The following is a 16162-nucleotide window of genomic DNA, read 5'->3' on the forward strand; positions in this document are numbered from 1 at the left end:
ACCAGGTTAATCTCTCCTCCTCGCTGACGTCTCTCCTCATTCCCTGCTTGGTTTTTGTCCCCACCATTTCTCCCAGACTCCTCTATGACAGCCTGACTTCAGATCTTCTGAACTTAGGATGGCCAGGAAGCATTATGCACTCCGAAGAAATCGTACTCCCATTTGGAATGTTGAGCTTTCCCAGGCTAGTGAGAGTGCATGCTTTTCCAAGGCTCTGGGCAGCAGCATGGAGTTGGGGGCTCAGACAGCCCCACCATCACTGGGTGTTGGTGTGGTGGTTGGAGGCCAACTGACACTCTAGTGAACTATTCTGTAAGCTGTGATGTTGGATCGCTGGGTGTATGAAGTGTATTGATAACATCTGCAGTAGTATAGTGGGTTTATTGGGATGGGAACCTTACCAAACACCTTAGTCCATCTGTAATGGACTTCCACTTGTGACAAACTATCAAGGGTCCTATTTATCTTTCTGCTAATCTTATCAACTGAAAAAACTGAGCAACACTGAGAAACCTGGTTTTGGATCTTGGAGAACAGGCAGGACAAGACTGTAACTCCTGAGAGGGCATCCCATCCATACCAAAGTGGATCCTTGTCACCTGATTGAGGAAAGAGACTGGAGTTTAGGCAGTATGGGACAGTTCTAGAAAGGATGCAACTACATAGAGAAAGTTCCAGCAATCCTTCACAGGCATCCTTCTGTGTCACTGTCAAACAGTAAGGTGCACAGGTGTAGTGTGTGAGCCCATGAGGACAGGGAAAACCAAGAACGGGTAGGGAACTGAAAGGTTCCCAGATTTCACACAGGGCATATAACTCTAAACCTCCAGCATTCAGAGGACTGGGTGTGGTGGTTCATGTCTGTAATCCCAGCATTCTGGAGGCTGAAACAGGATAGTAGTCTTGGGGACAGCCTGGGCAACATAGACCCTGTTGTGGAATATTTGTTTACCCTGTAAAGATGTGTCTCTGCCTAAGGTGCCTTCTGATTGGTTTAATAAAGAGTTAAGAAAAGTATGTCAGAGAGCAAGCTTACCCACAAGAACAAGCCTAGCATATCCCTTTCAAGAAATGCATTTAACATTTGTGAGATGTGTTGTGGGCCTTTTGTTACCTTAGTATGCAAGGAATTTCTTTCTAATGTTATAGCAATTTTTATTACGATTGAATTTTAAAAATATTTCATTATTTATATATCCATGTGTATATGCGTGGGGGTACACTTACCTGTGTGTATAAGCAGAGGTCAGAAAAGGGCATTGGCACCCTCCATCATTTTTCCTGTTCCTCTGAGGCAAGGTCTCTCTTGAACCTACCCTTCTATTTTGCCCTTCTCAGTCCAGGATTATAGGCATCTGCAGGGGAACCCTTAGTTTGTTTTGTGGGTGCTGGGATCTGAACTCTGGTCCTTACAATTGTGGAGAAACTGTTATTAGCCACTGGGTCATCTCTCCAACCCCCAACCACTGAGCTTTATCAAATGGTTTTTCTTTGAGATCATCACGTACCTTTAATTTTCTAATGTACATACCTTTAGTAGATTTTAAAAAATGTCATCCAACCTTGAATTTCTAGAATAGGCCTATACCAGGCAAAAAACATCATTGTCTTTTGTTGCTGGGTTAGTTTTCTAAATGTGTCCATCTTTGGTCTGTGTTGGGCCCTGAGCCACGTTCCTTGGTAGCTGTTGCCTTGCTTGCTGATCTTGATCAGATGTCCTCCCTATGCTGATTCCCTGCGGGTTTCCTTCCTCCTAAACAGCTTACCGGAGTTTCCTTGTTTGTGTGTCCTGCACATTGGTGTAAACAGCTAGGATGCAAGACTGTAAAACATTGGTAGTGAACTTCTGCCCTCCGGGGTTCTCCCACTGTGCTGTAAGCCTGTATATAAGGCCTCCACCCTCCTTCAACATATGGCATTCTACTGAGACGAATGACCCACTGTCTTGTTTCTGTTTTAATCCTCAGCCCCTTGCTCAGACATGATGAATGGGTAGTAGTGTGGGCGCTACAGGTCTGAAGATTGCCTTTGACAACAGTTTAAATATATTTTTCAGAATTAAAGATTTATTTATGTGTTAGTCTGCATGTGTGTGAAGGAGGTTGTGAAGGCCAGAGGTGAGGCTGTGAGCCACCATGTACGTGCTAAGAAGCAAAACCAGGTCCTGGGTAAGAGCAGTATGCACTCTTGACCAGCCCTTCTCGTTTTTTAAAAAAGGTAAGTCTCATGTAGCTCAGGATGGCCTTAAATGTTACACAGTCAAGGGTGACTTTTTAGCCTTTAATTCTTCTGTCTTTACCTTGCGAGTACTGGATCAGTACACCTAGTGTATACGGCACTAGTAATCAAAGCCAGGGCTTCCTGCACCCAGGCAAGTTGATAGTGCCCTATCAACTGTTCTTATTTTCCAGATTTTAAATGTTTTATGGTCAATTTCTCTGGCTTATTCACAATATTATTGGGAACTTAAGTTCACATATTTGGTCTTTAGGTTGCTTTAACTACAAACATTTTAGCATGGTGGCAAATTAAAAACCAAGCAGAGCATCGTTGCCATCTGGTGGAAATGCCTACCATTACCACATTGAAAAAGGTCCTCTGTGATGCCAGCCTTTCCACTCAGGAAATCAGTCCTGCCAATTTCTTACTCTCAATCTTGTATCTGATTTCCATTTGCTCACCACTACCTTAGTTCAGCTTCTAACTTTATTATTTGGCTAAAATCATTGCTTTGATATAGGCCCAGATTCTACTTTATATGTGAACATTTTGGAATGAGCACTCTGGCTAGAGATAAGAATAAAGCAGAAGTCCAACAAATACTGGTTGAATTTTAAAAGCACTCCATTCCTTAAAGTTACCTAGGAGGACACAAAAGCATACAAATTGCCAAGCTTTTCCCTGTCTGAACAGACTGATAAATGATACTCACACACATTGTATTGTGGGCTTGCCCAGAAAGTTTGAAACTTAAACCAATGACATTTGGAAAAATAACCACAGGGCTGGAGTGGGAGGACAAAAGTAAACAAACCTGAGATCAAACAGATCATCCCATGCTGGAGAGTAAGTAATCGCTCTAAAGGTACAGCATGCCAACAGAATTGCCTGGCTGCGTCCTGTTCATATATGACTTCTCTGTGAAGATTTAGGTTTGAAAATCCCAGTGCTCAGAGAGACCAGCTTGGTCTACAGGACAGTCAAGGAAGGCTACACAGAGTGACCCTGTCTCAAAAAATGAATCCCAAACCCTAAAACTCCCAAATTGATTACAATATGGGAGGGTTTCTTTTTTTTTTTGGTCCTGCTACATATTATTTGAATTTTATAATATTCTGTAATCTTTCTGATAAACATAAATAACAAAGCATCCTAGAAAAACACTGAACAATCTTGTAGATTACATGACTTTTTCTTCACAATATTTTTAAAACAATAAGCAATGTCTACTTTTTCATTATTTATAGTGGTTCCCACATTACAATTATGTATTTAAGATCCCACAGCTTGCAACATAATATCCTTTTGGTCTCCTGGTAGGCTGAGGGTTTTACAGGAAGAAGGCCCAAATCTAAGAAACAATAGAAGAAAAACTTTCATCTGGAACCTCAGAACAGTCTCCGAGAAGTCTACAGTAACATCATTAAGATACACACAGGAGCCAAGATGTTTGTTTTATTGATTTTTTGGGTGGGGGTGGAAGAGAGATTGAGAAAATGTTTGTTTCCTGCTTCAAAGAACATTCCCAAGCAGAAGACATTCATTCTCATTACATGTGGACAAACACCGCTCTCCCTGTGTTCGTGACAATTTGAGTTTAAGATGATGTTGACAGAACGCATCTCTGAAATACAGTGCACTCGTCTGGACCAGTGGGCATTCCACCGGCTCTTGTTCACAGGGGAAGGGCACTGGCACTTCAACATCAAATATAAATCTAAAAATGCAACTTGTTTGACTTGTGGCAGCACTGGTTAGTTACGAAGGAGCCATTCAGCAATAATGGTCTCGAACATTCATAGCTAATGAAAATGCATTTAACCAAAAGACTCTAAGAACTGTGACATTTGTGAGTAAGGGAGGGATTCTAAGTCTGGATGTCAAATTCAGAGAAAAGAATCAGTAATTTCACATTTGCAGTATCTATAAATAAAATACATGGATCAGAAAAAAATCATGTTAAACAGAAAGTGCATACAGAACTCAGGAATACCCTTCTCATTAATTCTGTGACTTATTCTAGTTCAATAAAATGCTCACAAGGAAAATAACCACTCCAGGCAGACAACTGGTTACACCATGAAGCTGTTCAGAGCTTCATGAGAGCAAATGAAGGGATATTGATCACCATCCCTGCTTTAGACCGAATCATTTATCTTGAAACAGGTTACTTCGTAAGATGGACCATCCACATCATACCTTGAAAAGTCAAAGCAGAGAGTACAACCATAGAGAGCCAGACAGTTCACCAGAACATCTAGACAGAAGTCTGTTTGTAGTTTTTGGTATCCAAAACCTTTTTGCCACACATTGCACAGATGCCTGAAATGAAAGAAAATATGTGAGGAACACAGTACCACTAACTTTTGGTTTCTTTACGTCAATCTAAAGCTTAAAAGCACTTCCAGGAGTGGAGAAAGGCTCAATGGTTAGGAGCACTTCCTCTGTCATCATGTAAACTAGAGTTTGGAGTTCACATATCCTTACAAATGCCCGGAATTCCAGATCCAAGTGGGGTGGAGACAGGAGGATCCCTGGGGTCTGCTGCCTTCCAGACCAACTGAGAAAATAGGAGCCCCAGGTTCAGGGAGGGGCCCCATCTCAAAAAGAAATAGGTTGCCAGGCGGTGGTGGCACACACCTTTAATCCCAGCACTCAGGAGGCAGAGCCAGGCGGATCTCTGTGAGTTCGAGGCCAGCCTGGGCTACAGAGTGAGATCCAGGAAAGGTGCAAAGCTACACAGAGAAACCCTGTTTTGAAAAACAACAACAACACAAAAAGGAATGGCTGGGCAGTGGTGGTGACCACCTGTAATCCCAGCACTCGGGAGGCAGAGGCAGGCGGATCTCTGTGAGTGTGAGGCCAGCCTGGTCTACAGAGTGAGTTCCAGGACAGCCTCCAAAGCTACAGAGAAACCCTATCTCGAACCACCCCCCTCCCCCCTCAAAAAAAGAAAAAGGAATAGGTAGAGAGTGCAGAGGAAGAAGACACATGATGCCCTCTTTTGGCTTTAAGAATCTTTAAGAACTTTAAAGCTTTATAAAAGAAAAAAAATCCTTTGACTACAGATATATTTTGTCTTAGAAAAGAGTATTTGACTAACAGTTTATGAAAGGCTACTCCTGTATCCAAGTCAACAGCAAATCAAGTAGATTTGATGAGACTAGAAAAATTAAGTTAAAGAAACTTACCTTTTTTGTAGGCACAGCCTTGACAGTAATGAGAACCTGGCTGGTGTACAGAACTCTTACAAATTCTGCAAGTGGAGAACTTATTCTTTCCATATGGATCAAACCTGGATAGTTGAAAACAGAAAAAAAAAATATTCACACTACAAGAGAAACTCTTAACCCTTGTAAGCAACACTCCTGATTAATGTATGCATTGCCACTTCTCCCATCAAATTCCGCAACCGACAGAGCCTTCCTCCGGCTCACCGCTGTGTAATATGCCTGCACCACTCTGCCCATCATGTAAGCTGTAATTTATGAAGAGCCGTAAACCTCAGATGCATTCCTGTCACTTGTATGTGCCATTCTATTTGTGCCAGAAATAGGAAAATTGAGGAAATGTGAGTATAAGGAATGATTGATTCTACAAAAGAATCTAAGTAACTGCTTTAGGATGACTAAATGTGAACTGTTATGACTACTATTGAATTGGGTTATGGGTAAACCAACTACCAAAAATATTAAAAATATTGTGTGTGTGTGTGTCCGCGCGCGCGCGCGCGCCATATGTGTGCAGGTAGCTATTGAGGCCAGAAGGGTTTGGGTCCTTCAGAGATTGGGTCACAGGTGGTTTTGAGATGCTAATGTAGGTGCTGAGAACTGAACTCAGGTCATCTCCCAGTCCCAGTCCCCTCCCTTGCTTTTGTTTTTTGTTTTTTATTTTTGGTAAACCCAGGCTGGATGACCCTGAACTCCTGTTCTTTTGTCCCCAGCACCTGAGCACTGGGATCATAGGCCTGCACCATCATACCTGGCTTAGCTTCTGTTCCACTATGGTATAGAATATATTCTGGTGATGGTTTATGAGAAGAAAATTACAAAAAACTCTCATCCAGCTTTACCTCAATACCCAGCGATAGATGAATACATTCAGTTTATGTTTTAAGATAAAATATGTTATGGACATCTCCTAATGACTACATAATAAGCATTTTTAATTGACTGGCCTAATCCCTTTGAATAAAGGGGTTTCTACTATATAAATTGGCATCCTATAGGAACCACAGGGCAAATAACTTTAGAATGTTCTCCCAAAAGTGGCAATAATGCTCTAATTTAAAACTGTTTGCCTAGCTCCAAAGTAACTATTTATATTTTCTTCAGGTAGCGTCACAGTTCTGGTGTCCTGTCTGGGGCACAGCATAGGAGCTTCTTTTCTGTTTTAAATTTTTTGCCTTCATTTATTTATTTTTATGTGTATGGGTATCTTGCCTGCATATATGTCTGTGTACTATGTGTGTTGTGCCTGTGGGAGCCAGAAGAATACTGGATCTCCTACTGGAGGTACAGACCAGTGTGAGCCACCATATAGGTGCTAGGAATTGAACCTAGGTCCTCTGGAAGAGCAGTCAGTGCTCTTAAGTAGTGAGCCATCTTTCCAGCTCCATTACTTTCTATATTAAACAGACAAGTAAACTAACAGACACCCTTTGCTTGTCTTTATTCTTTTAAGACAGAATCTGGTCACATAACCCAGACTGTCATGGAATTTACTATCTTCCTGCTCAGCTTCCCATATGCTGGGATTACCATCACAGCTAGCAACAGATCACTTTTCAAGGTTGACCTTAAACTCAGGCAACCACTTCACTCCCAAGAGTAAGGATGTTTGGGGTCCTTTTCTCAAACCACACTTTTATTGTTCTAAGATGACATTTTAATCTCCCAACTCTTACGATTAATTGGTAGACTTTTTCTCTCCTTCCTTCCTTCTAAAGATTCTATTGTTTTTTTAAATTATGTTTGTGTGTGGGTGGTGAATGTGCTGCTGAGGCCAGAAGATGGCATTGGATCCCCTGGAATTGGAGTTACAGGCAGTTGTGGGTCTTTTGATGTCCAAACTGAACTCAGGTCCTCTGGAAAAGCAGTGCTTTTGACCACTGAGCCATTTCTCCAGCCTCCCAGAGTTCCTGCTTCTTATAAATGATGGCATTGGAAGTTCAATGTAATGTAGTAGTATACTTTCTAAAATAAGCTCGCTAGAACATTCAAAAGTAATAGCTACACTTCAGAAATAAGAGTAACTTATGAGTCTAAAGGAATTTTGAAGGTATATATAACTAACTAGTAAAAATAGAATGGTCTTAGAAAACACCAAGTCAATCAACAATACACAGTATGATGCTGTGATGAACATTAAGTCCATTATGCTGTTTTTATCAATTTTTTAAATAAGCTCCTACTATGTAGCAGTCATTTATAAACATTATTATTTCTTTTAATTATTGAGATGATGCCACACAACGGCTACTTATTCATTTAGCAAACATCTGAGTACTTACTGTATCTAAGTACTGTTCTAAATACCAAAGATTAACATTACAAATTCCCTGTCCTCATCAAATTCAAATAGGACAGAGAGAAAAAACAAAGACAACCCAATAAAACAAGTTTTTCAGACAAGTATTGAGCATCACAAAGAAAATCCCAGCTGAAGGGTTGGGGATTTAGCTCAGTAGTAGAGAGCTTGCCTAGCAAGCGAAAGGCCCTGGGTTCACTCCTCAGCTCCAGAAAAAGGAAAAAAAAGAAAAAAAAGAAAATTCCAGCTGAAAACTGTAGGGAGAGGAGATAACTACTGGTTAAGGACCCCTCACTGAGGAGCTCACATCTCAGCCAAGTATCAAGTAACAAGGAGTCAGGAGGAACTGCTTTAGGTGATGGTGGGATTGGCAAATCTAATGAGGATGTTCCATGGCAAATGAGGAGTGTGGTATACTGGGAAGTCAGAAGAGAAAGATGTTCTATCACGTAGGACCTTGTAAGAACATGAAAGAGAACTTATATTCTATTCTACAGGGAAAGGGAACCAATGGAAGGCTTTAAGCAAAGGAATTACATGACCTTCTAGATGATCACTCTGGCTAACAACCCGTCAGTGTGGGAAAAGGAAGCCAGGAAATGGGCTAGCTGTGGGAAGGGTCCACACACAAATTGAAACTGAATGTAATGAAGTATGGTATCAAAAGCTTCTTTTTAAGACGGGAGACATTTTGTCCTCATTCTCAAATGAAAAGGTACAGTTCAGAAAGGGTAAGAAACCGCAGTAACATGTTTCAGGTCACGTGACTACAGAGAGACCATACCATTCAAATTCAGCTTCAACTCCAAAGTTCATGACTTTCCCACGTTTCCTTGGAACCTTCGATTTGTTGACAAATTAACAAGGAGATAAAAATAAAAATCATGTTTTCTTGCAAAAATAATAGAAAGTGGCACTGTTCTCTGCCTACATTGGCACAGGGTGGAGGAACAGCTTACAGCACACAGGCTATCTTTGTATGCCACCACTGCCTAACTCAACCACAACAGGGTCAGGCACGTTCACCCCAGCAGGCTTGCTATTTAAAAAGTCAACTTTATGAATGCTCTACAGACGCTCTCACTCACCTTGCTTTCTTTGAAGTCAAAGCTTTGTTTTCATTCAGCTTCCTCCCACCACTTTCTGTATATCAAAAAAGTGCACACATAAAAATTTACTTCTGTGCATGTAACATACAATGTGCTTAATGCTCAAGAGCTAGTTTAAAAGTTCACTCTTTGACCGAGAAATTACCCTTTATGTGATTTTTTAAAATCTTCATACAATAGCCCAGTTCTTAATAAACACTTGTATAAAATACAATTGATTTATTACTAAGTCTCAAAGTAATGCTTAGGCAATGACCTACATTTTCTTTGTCTTTGTCACATCTCTCTACTTGGATAGCATAGACTGAATACAGGAGAAAAAAAAAAAAGAAGGTAGGTTCCCCCTACCCTTGTATACCCTTTGCTGTATATGTTTTTTGTTTGTTTGTTTTCAAGACAGGGTTTCTCTGTGTAGTCCTGGCTGTCCTGGAACTCAAATTGTATACCAGGCTGGCCTTGAACTCGAGAGATCTGCCTGCCACTGTCTCCCAAATGCTGGCATTAAAGGTGTGTATTGGGGTTGGGGATTTAGCTCAGTGGTAGAGCGCTCGCCTAGCAAGCGCAAGGCCCTGGGTTCGATCCCCAGCTCAAAACAAACAAACAAACAAAAAAAGGTGTATCACCATGCCTGGCCTGCACAGTAAAAAAAAGTTAAAATAGTTTAAGTTTGTTCAAGAACATAAAACTTAGATGTGGGAAGGAAATTTAAATACAGCCCTTATTAAGCTGAATCAAATAGACACACACTGAAATAATTTCATAACTTTACTACTTCGTGACTATATTAGAAATCTGTACATGTAACTCAGATGATGAAAAAGAAGATATAAAATTGCAGGGGGAAATCCAGTACTCTTTAGTGTTTAATAGATGAGATAATAAATGAGCATTTATTTCTTATTTCACTTTGCTAACAGTGAAACACTAAAGCAAGGCCTACAAGTATCTGATCCAGCTCCTATTTCCTAATAAGAAACAATACCTGTGGTGTTCCGTGCACCATCCTTCCATGTATCTGGAGTGATAACTGTGCCGAGTTTCTTTTCACCTGTTAAAGCAAGATAGCAAAAGGGAAGAATTATCATCAATAAACATACTATGTGAAAATAAAAAAATAAAATGAGTCCATTTCTTTTCTAACTCAAAATAATAAATATACTATATCATGCCTGAGGTTGATAATGATCAAGTCAGATTTCAGTAGGAACTTACTAATGCTGGGGTGGAAACCAGTGAATGAAGACTTAGATAGTAACTATGGACAATGGATAACTGAGTCTGAATAAGATTTATTAGACAATAAGATGCTTTCACTGTTTATACTTCAATCAATCATTTTTTAAACAATTTAAAAAAATTTATAATTTAAACAACCTGACAAACTTACTCATCCTTCAATATTTCCTAATCACCTACTATGTACAAAACCCTGTACAAGGTACCAATAGAAATAAAACCATGAATCTAAATTTCAGAGGGCTTATACCCAAGTTCACTAGTTTCTTAAGAGCCTGTAGGCAGATCAAAGGAAGTAAATGAACCTGACAGAATGATACACAAACTGAATATGTATGTTCTGTTTTTTTCCTTGTTAAGAGTCTATAGCATTCATCAGATTTTCAAAGTGATCACAGACTATAAAAAAATGTGAAGAGCCTGCCAGTTAAAATATAAGCTGTAAAATAAAATATAATAATTGTGAGCTAATTGAGACAGTTTAAACATCTGGTAACGCAAATATGAAGAAGATAAAGTCACACTACATAGATAAAGGGCACATCCTGAGGAAAGGCATGGGAAGTTGAGGGTGTACATCTGCACATAAGGTACGCTGGCTAACTCAAGTGTGAAAGCTGTAATTGCTGGTGAAAATGAAGTTGGAAGGATAAGCCAGAGCCTTATCTGTAGAAGGTCTCAGACATCCAAAATAGCCACAGTTATTTCTTAGGGAAAAGGTCAGGCTGGAGAAGTGAATTTGACACTCAATGGTATGGACATGCTAGCTGAGGCCAACACTCTCCAAAGATTTAATGGATCCAGACAAACAAACAAAAGACGGAAAACAATAAAACCAAACCAAACAACACAGAAAACCAAACCAAACCAAACCCTCCCTGGAACTTGGTAAATGGAAGACTACTGGTCAAAGTTTCAGAGTTCTTTAGTAGTTTGGGAAGTCAGTTTGCACTTCTAAAGGTATATGAAGTAACTCTAAAAATCTGGACACAAACAACTTTTTGAAACAATTTAGGACACAGGGAAAGACAGAACTGTGGTGGCTCCCTGACATGGCTTTTGTAGGAGTATGATTTCAGTTTACTTACAGAGTGAGTGTGATGAGCAGACAGACTAGGAGGTTAAAAATAATAAAACATCAGCTTTTTTTTCCCAGAAGAGCAGAGAAGGAAATAGCAATAGGAGGAAATGACCTTTGATGGCACACATTCAAGTCCAAAGTATGTGCATTTTATGGTAATACCACTATAGATCTTGGATCCTGAAAATTTTTATGTTCCTTGGAGATATTAGCTCAGTTTCCTATTGTCCCCAATGTCTTCTGGGACAAAGCACTTACAATATAAAGAGAATTAAAACAAGTGAAAGTAGACAGAAGTTTTGTCATCTGTTAGCAAATGTACAGAACTGACAAAAGTGACAAAGACCCACGTAATACATGTAAGAATTACACAGCATAAAAGGGTAGGCACATAAAATAAATATATTTAAGCCACATTTAATACTCATTTAATAATCAAACATCTCCCCCACTTTCAAAAAGAATAAAAATAACTGCTTAAGGATGGAGGTTGGGCTTGATGGCACAGGCCTGTAATTTCAGCTACTTTGGGGGTGTCTGTGTCCAGAGTATTATGTACTGAGGGGATATAAACAAAATTGGTCATATAGATTAGATAATAATTGGGATACAAAGAGTTGAGTTCCTGCGTTTAGCCCGAGGAAAAGAGATCGAGATAAGAAGGTTGTTTTTAAACAAATCAACAGTTTTTGCAGTTAAAAAAATCAAATATTTTCAACAAATCACAAGGATTTCATTAGAATTATTGAATAATAACTAAAAGGATCAAAAAGAACTTCCAGGGGTGACTACACAGATATCTTGGCGATGATGACTTTCTCCTTCCCCTTACCCAATGCTGTGGGTATCAAATGAAAAGAATGGACGGGATGGTACAAAAATATCCAGTTAAACATAACCTGTATTAAATGTTGCATGTGGTTTGTAAGGAACGACCAAAAGGTCAAGATTCAAATACTACACGGGACATATGAATAGTACTAGAAAGGATTCGATGTTTGTAATCTTAGAAATTAACTGAGAGCCTGGAATTTACACTTGCTACACCTGGCAAACTCTCGATGCTACCGGGAAGATTTTGAAGATCCATTTCCAGCCTCTGGGAGCCAGTCAAGAAGTTGTAACTGAAGAGATCCAGGAAAAAGGGCGGTAGAAACAAACACAGAGGTGCCGAACTGAGACCGTTCTGAACACAAAGCATAGGACTATACAGTCCCTGGGACAGGCAAGGATGACGGCGGGACACGGCAGGAAGGTAAAGGTTACATCCACAGACCTGGAGGAGAAAAAGCCAAGGCCGAGATCCCACAGAATTTCATCAGGCTCCTCCCGCCTCCTCTTCCCACAGACGCAGCCCCTTAACTTACATTTTTCGCACACCATCCTTCTACGGACTGTCCCCTCAACCTCCAAAGCAGGAGCGGCCGCCAGAAAACATCAACAACACAGCCGGAGAAGGCTTCCCCTTCCGGTTACGTCAGCTCGCTTCCGCTCTCTCGGCATCCCGCTCCCGCCTATCCTGCACCTGGAAAGCCGCGGGAGGGACGAACGAGCGCTGATGGGCGGGGCTTCTTTCATTGTCCCGCCCCTCCTCCTCAACGATTGGCCGTGGTCGTGGGAGTCCCCACCTCCTGGGTCTGCGCCTGCGCGAGGGTCATGGCAGCCTGCCGCACCTGAGGAGGGTGGGAGGCGGTGGTGTCCCCTTCCCGTCGGCGGGCGGGAGAGTTAGGTAAGCCGGCGGCATGCCCCTCACGCTCGCCTGCGGCGGGTGCAGGCTCCTCTGCCGACTGCCGCGGTGGCCTGCGGAGCGGACGCTTCCTGCGGACCAGAGGATGTCCCGCAGGATGGACCCTCTGAGATCCGGCATCCGTCCGCGGGACCGACCCTCTGTCCCTGTCTCTCGGGTCACCCCGGTGGGCGGCGCCAGCTTTCTCTCTCTCTCTCTGATGACGCCCCTCAGTTGCCCACACTCCCGCCGCCCGAGGTTCGGCCAGAATCTCGAGCCACCCTGGGTGGGGTTGAGCAGCACCTGGGCAAAGGCTGCTTCGGAGGGTTCGGAAGCAGCCGCGCCTTCCCTCCGGGCTCCTCCGGTTGGTGGCTTCACAGGTCTGCAGTGCTGGGGGACCTCAGGGCCCGCCGGTGTCTGAGGAAGGGCTCCATCCAACGAGCCTAGGCGTTTGGGTACCGCTCGCTAGGTTAGATCAGGATTTGCAGGTGGCCCGGAAACGCTCTCTACTGAGAGGATGGATTCCTGATCCCCCCTCCTACCCGCCTGACCCCGGCCCTGGAGGGAAGAATCTGAGAAACTTTCCCTAAGTCTTTCCTTACTGTTCGTTCCTCTCCGGACCCCTGCAGGATAGCTTCATGTTGAAGAGGCTATGCGTGCAGTGGCCTTAGTGTGTGTAACCTTGGCCGTGTCTGCGAACTTGTTCGTCCAGTTTGCTTAATCAGTATCGTATTTGCCTTTGAAAACAAGTGTGTGAAATTGATGGGGGCTGATGGAACAATGCCCAAACTTGCACTTTCACCTTTCAGGCCGGTTCCTCTTCCCTGCTGTGTGGATGTTTCTGTTTGGGCTAGATTTTTTTTTTTTTTTAAACCACAATATAACATGTATTACTTTAAGTTCTTTCAAAATTTTAGCCAATATAACAGATAAAACTGCCAGTTAGGTCAAATATACACATTTAGAGGCCGTAAATGTTTGTTTCTCCTCCCACTCACGTTCTGCTTTTGGCTAGAATGTAGAGTCTGTGACATATTTTGTTTTACCAAGAGCTTTGGGAGCCCTTAGTGTAACATAATGACCATCTAATTATTGCATATCCAAGTGTATACTTGGTTGGCATTTGGAAACTAGAGTGATTTCATCTTCCTGATTTTGGACCCCCCAAAAAGTAAAATTAGTAGCTTAGTTGTCTCTAATACATGCCCCCTTTGCAGAAATCAGTCATGAATATTTAAAGTTCTACTGAAAAATTTTAAGGCTCTAAAAGATATTTGTATCATATTAGAAAAATCTAAAGTAACAGGATATTGAATCTATCCACACATCTGCGCTTTGAGACAAATATATTGCCCATAGAAAACTATTAGTACATGGTTTACTTACAGAGTATTGAAGTGTTTGGGACATGGGGAAAATCATTATTACATGTTTTTCTTAATTTGTTTCCTACTAGATAGCTACCCAAGAAAACACCATGAAAGATACTGACATCAAGAGACTTCTGTATACCAATCTTTTGTGCGTATTTTCAATTTTCCTGAGCTTTTTCATTCCATCCTTCTTCCTGGATAACTTCTCAGTACTGGAAGCCCACTTGACCTGGTTGTGCACTTGCTCTGCTCTTGTGACCGCTGTCAATCTCCTGTTGTATCTAGTAGTGAAACCAAATGTACCTTCTAGAAGAAGTTCCTTATCGCATAAGGTAAGGTTGACTCACTAATAACCAGTTTTTAGATGGAAGTAATAGTGTAAGAATGAAGCCCCGTGACGGGTGGTGGTTGGCTCATGCTTTTAATCCCAGCACTCAGGAGGCAGAGGCAAACGGATCTCTGTGAGTTCAGAGTTCGAGGCCAGCCTGATCTACAGAGCTAGTTCCAGGACAGCCATGGCTACATAGAGAAACCTTGTTGTGAAAGAACAAAACAAAGAATGAAGTATTGTTGTATCCTTATTGAGTTATTTACAGCATATAAAGGGAACCAAGCCCCCCCCCCCCCCCCCGAAGCAGTAGCCTGTCACCTACAATGTTTGATATATCTTTGTTGTATATTAATTGTGGAATTATGGCTCCTTCAATGCATCACAGTATAAATATTATAAGCCTGTATAATCGTTGTTTTATAGCATCACTGAAGATAACTTATAAGACACTGCAGTTTGTTTTTGTTTATTTTTGTACTTTTTTATGTGGATGGGAGTGGGTGGGTTACTCTGTGCAAATGTATGAGAAGGCTGGAGGCCAACTTCAAGTGTCATCTTTAGAAACACTGTCTACCTGCTGTGGACACGGTCATTCATTGTCCTGGAGCTCACCAATTAGGCTAGACTGGCTGGCCAATGAGCCCCAGACATCCTTCCATCTCTCCCCAGTGCTGGGATTAGGAGCATGCCCCATACCTAGCATTTTACTGTGAGTTCTAGGAATCAGCTCAGGTCCTTGTTGCTTGTTGACCGAGCTGTCCCCCCAGCCCATATATATTTTTAAAATATATATTTTTATCCTTTGATAACTTCATACGTGCACACAATGTGTTTTGATCATATTCATCCCCAGCTCTATTGCTAATGCCTGCCCAATTTCATATCCTTGTTGTTATTTTTATTTATTTTTTTTTGGGGGGGGGTTTCAAGACATGGTTTCTCTGTGTAGTTTTGCACCTTTCCTGGAACTCGTTTTGTAGACCAAGCTGGCCAATAACTCACAGAGATCCACCTGACTCTGCCTCCCAAGTGCTGGGATTAAAGGCGTGCGCCACCACCGCCCGGAGTTGTTGTTATTGTTATAACCTCCAGAGTCCCATATCTGCATGGATGTGGGCCATCCACTAGAACATGGTCAACCTACTAGGGACCACACTCCTAAAGAAAACTGACTTTCTTTGCCTTAGAAGCCATCAGCTGTCAATAGCTCCCACAGCTAGGGGTTGAAGCCCAGCCTATATATTTTCACTCCTTAAATAAGTGAATAGTCCAGAAATTGCAAATTAAGTCTCTGTAACTGTTACTTCACATGTGCCCTTCCTTGACTAAACAGTTAAGATTTCAGATATTGGAATCAATTTTTTTTTTCAGGAATAGTCATCACTGTTCTATGACACTTGACAATTATGTTAAATTAAAATCCTCACTGAACATTCAGTATTATATATAACACCCTGTTAAACTGTTTTAAACACCTTATGACTTAAAGTTTAAAACATTAATATGTGTTTTATTATAATATCTTCTTGAGTTTCAGATCAAGTGTGTTCCAAGCAT

At 41.4% G+C, this 16162-nt stretch overlaps 2 protein-coding genes across 5 annotated transcripts in view; one reads left to right on the forward strand and one right to left on the reverse strand.

The window, feature by feature from the left end:
* Nucleotides 1-2811: 2811 nt before the first annotated feature.
* Cript (CXXC repeat containing interactor of PDZ3 domain) lies at nucleotides 2812-12667 on the reverse strand. 3 transcript variants are annotated; one of them, XM_036170864.1, is made up of 6 exons: nucleotides 12543-12667; nucleotides 12223-12451; nucleotides 9841-9906; nucleotides 8838-8892; nucleotides 5412-5515; nucleotides 2812-4542 (listed from the first exon to the last, which is right to left on the reverse strand). In XM_036170864.1, the coding sequence occupies exons 2-6, from the start codon at nucleotides 12374-12376 to the stop codon at nucleotides 4478-4480; spliced, it is 444 nt and encodes a 147-aa protein (XP_036026757.1). In that variant the 5' UTR covers nucleotides 12377-12451; nucleotides 12543-12667; the 3' UTR covers nucleotides 2812-4477. The 3 variants fall into 3 exon arrangements, with proteins under 3 accessions (XP_036026757.1, XP_036026758.1, XP_036026759.1); XM_036170865.1 differs by having other exon boundaries at nucleotides 12244-12451; nucleotides 12543-12665; XM_036170866.1 differs by lacking the exon at nucleotides 12223-12451 and having other exon boundaries at nucleotides 12543-12665.
* Nucleotides 12668-12781: 114 nt separating this feature from the next.
* Nucleotides 12782-16162, forward strand: part of Pigf (phosphatidylinositol glycan anchor biosynthesis class F) — a 56052-nt gene continuing 52671 nt past the window's right edge. Inside the window, exons 1-2 of one of the 2 annotated variants that reach the window (XM_036170856.1) lie at nucleotides 12782-12904; nucleotides 14358-14606. In XM_036170856.1, coding sequence (XP_036026749.1) covers nucleotides 14379-14606 — 228 coding nt within the window. In that variant the 5' untranslated portion in view covers nucleotides 12782-12904; nucleotides 14358-14378. The remainder of the gene's footprint in view (nucleotides 12905-14357; nucleotides 14607-16162) is intronic. The other variant, XM_036170857.1, reaches the window with a different exon arrangement.

The sequence above is a fragment of the Onychomys torridus genome, chromosome 21, assembly GCF_903995425.1.
Source record: "Onychomys torridus chromosome 21, mOncTor1.1, whole genome shotgun sequence".
In the NCBI taxonomy this organism is placed as follows: domain Eukaryota; kingdom Metazoa; phylum Chordata; class Mammalia; order Rodentia; family Cricetidae; genus Onychomys; species Onychomys torridus.

What these genes read in the sequence shown, in the direction of transcription:
- Cript (XM_036170864.1), bottom strand. Translation starts at nt 12,376, where the DNA reads ATGCTTTGTGTTCAGAACGGTCTCAGTTCGGCACCTCTGTGTTTGTTT. An exon ending in TAGCATCGAGAGTTTGCCAG is followed by an intron (nt 9,907 to 12,222) that starts GTGTAGCAAGTG and finishes TTGCTTTAACAG; the next exon opens with GTGAAAAGAAACTCGGCACA. An exon ending in AGGCTGTGCCTACAAAAAAG is followed by an intron (nt 4,543 to 5,411) that starts GTAAGTTTCTTT and finishes CTTTCATTTCAG; the next exon opens with GCATCTGTGCAATGTGTGGC.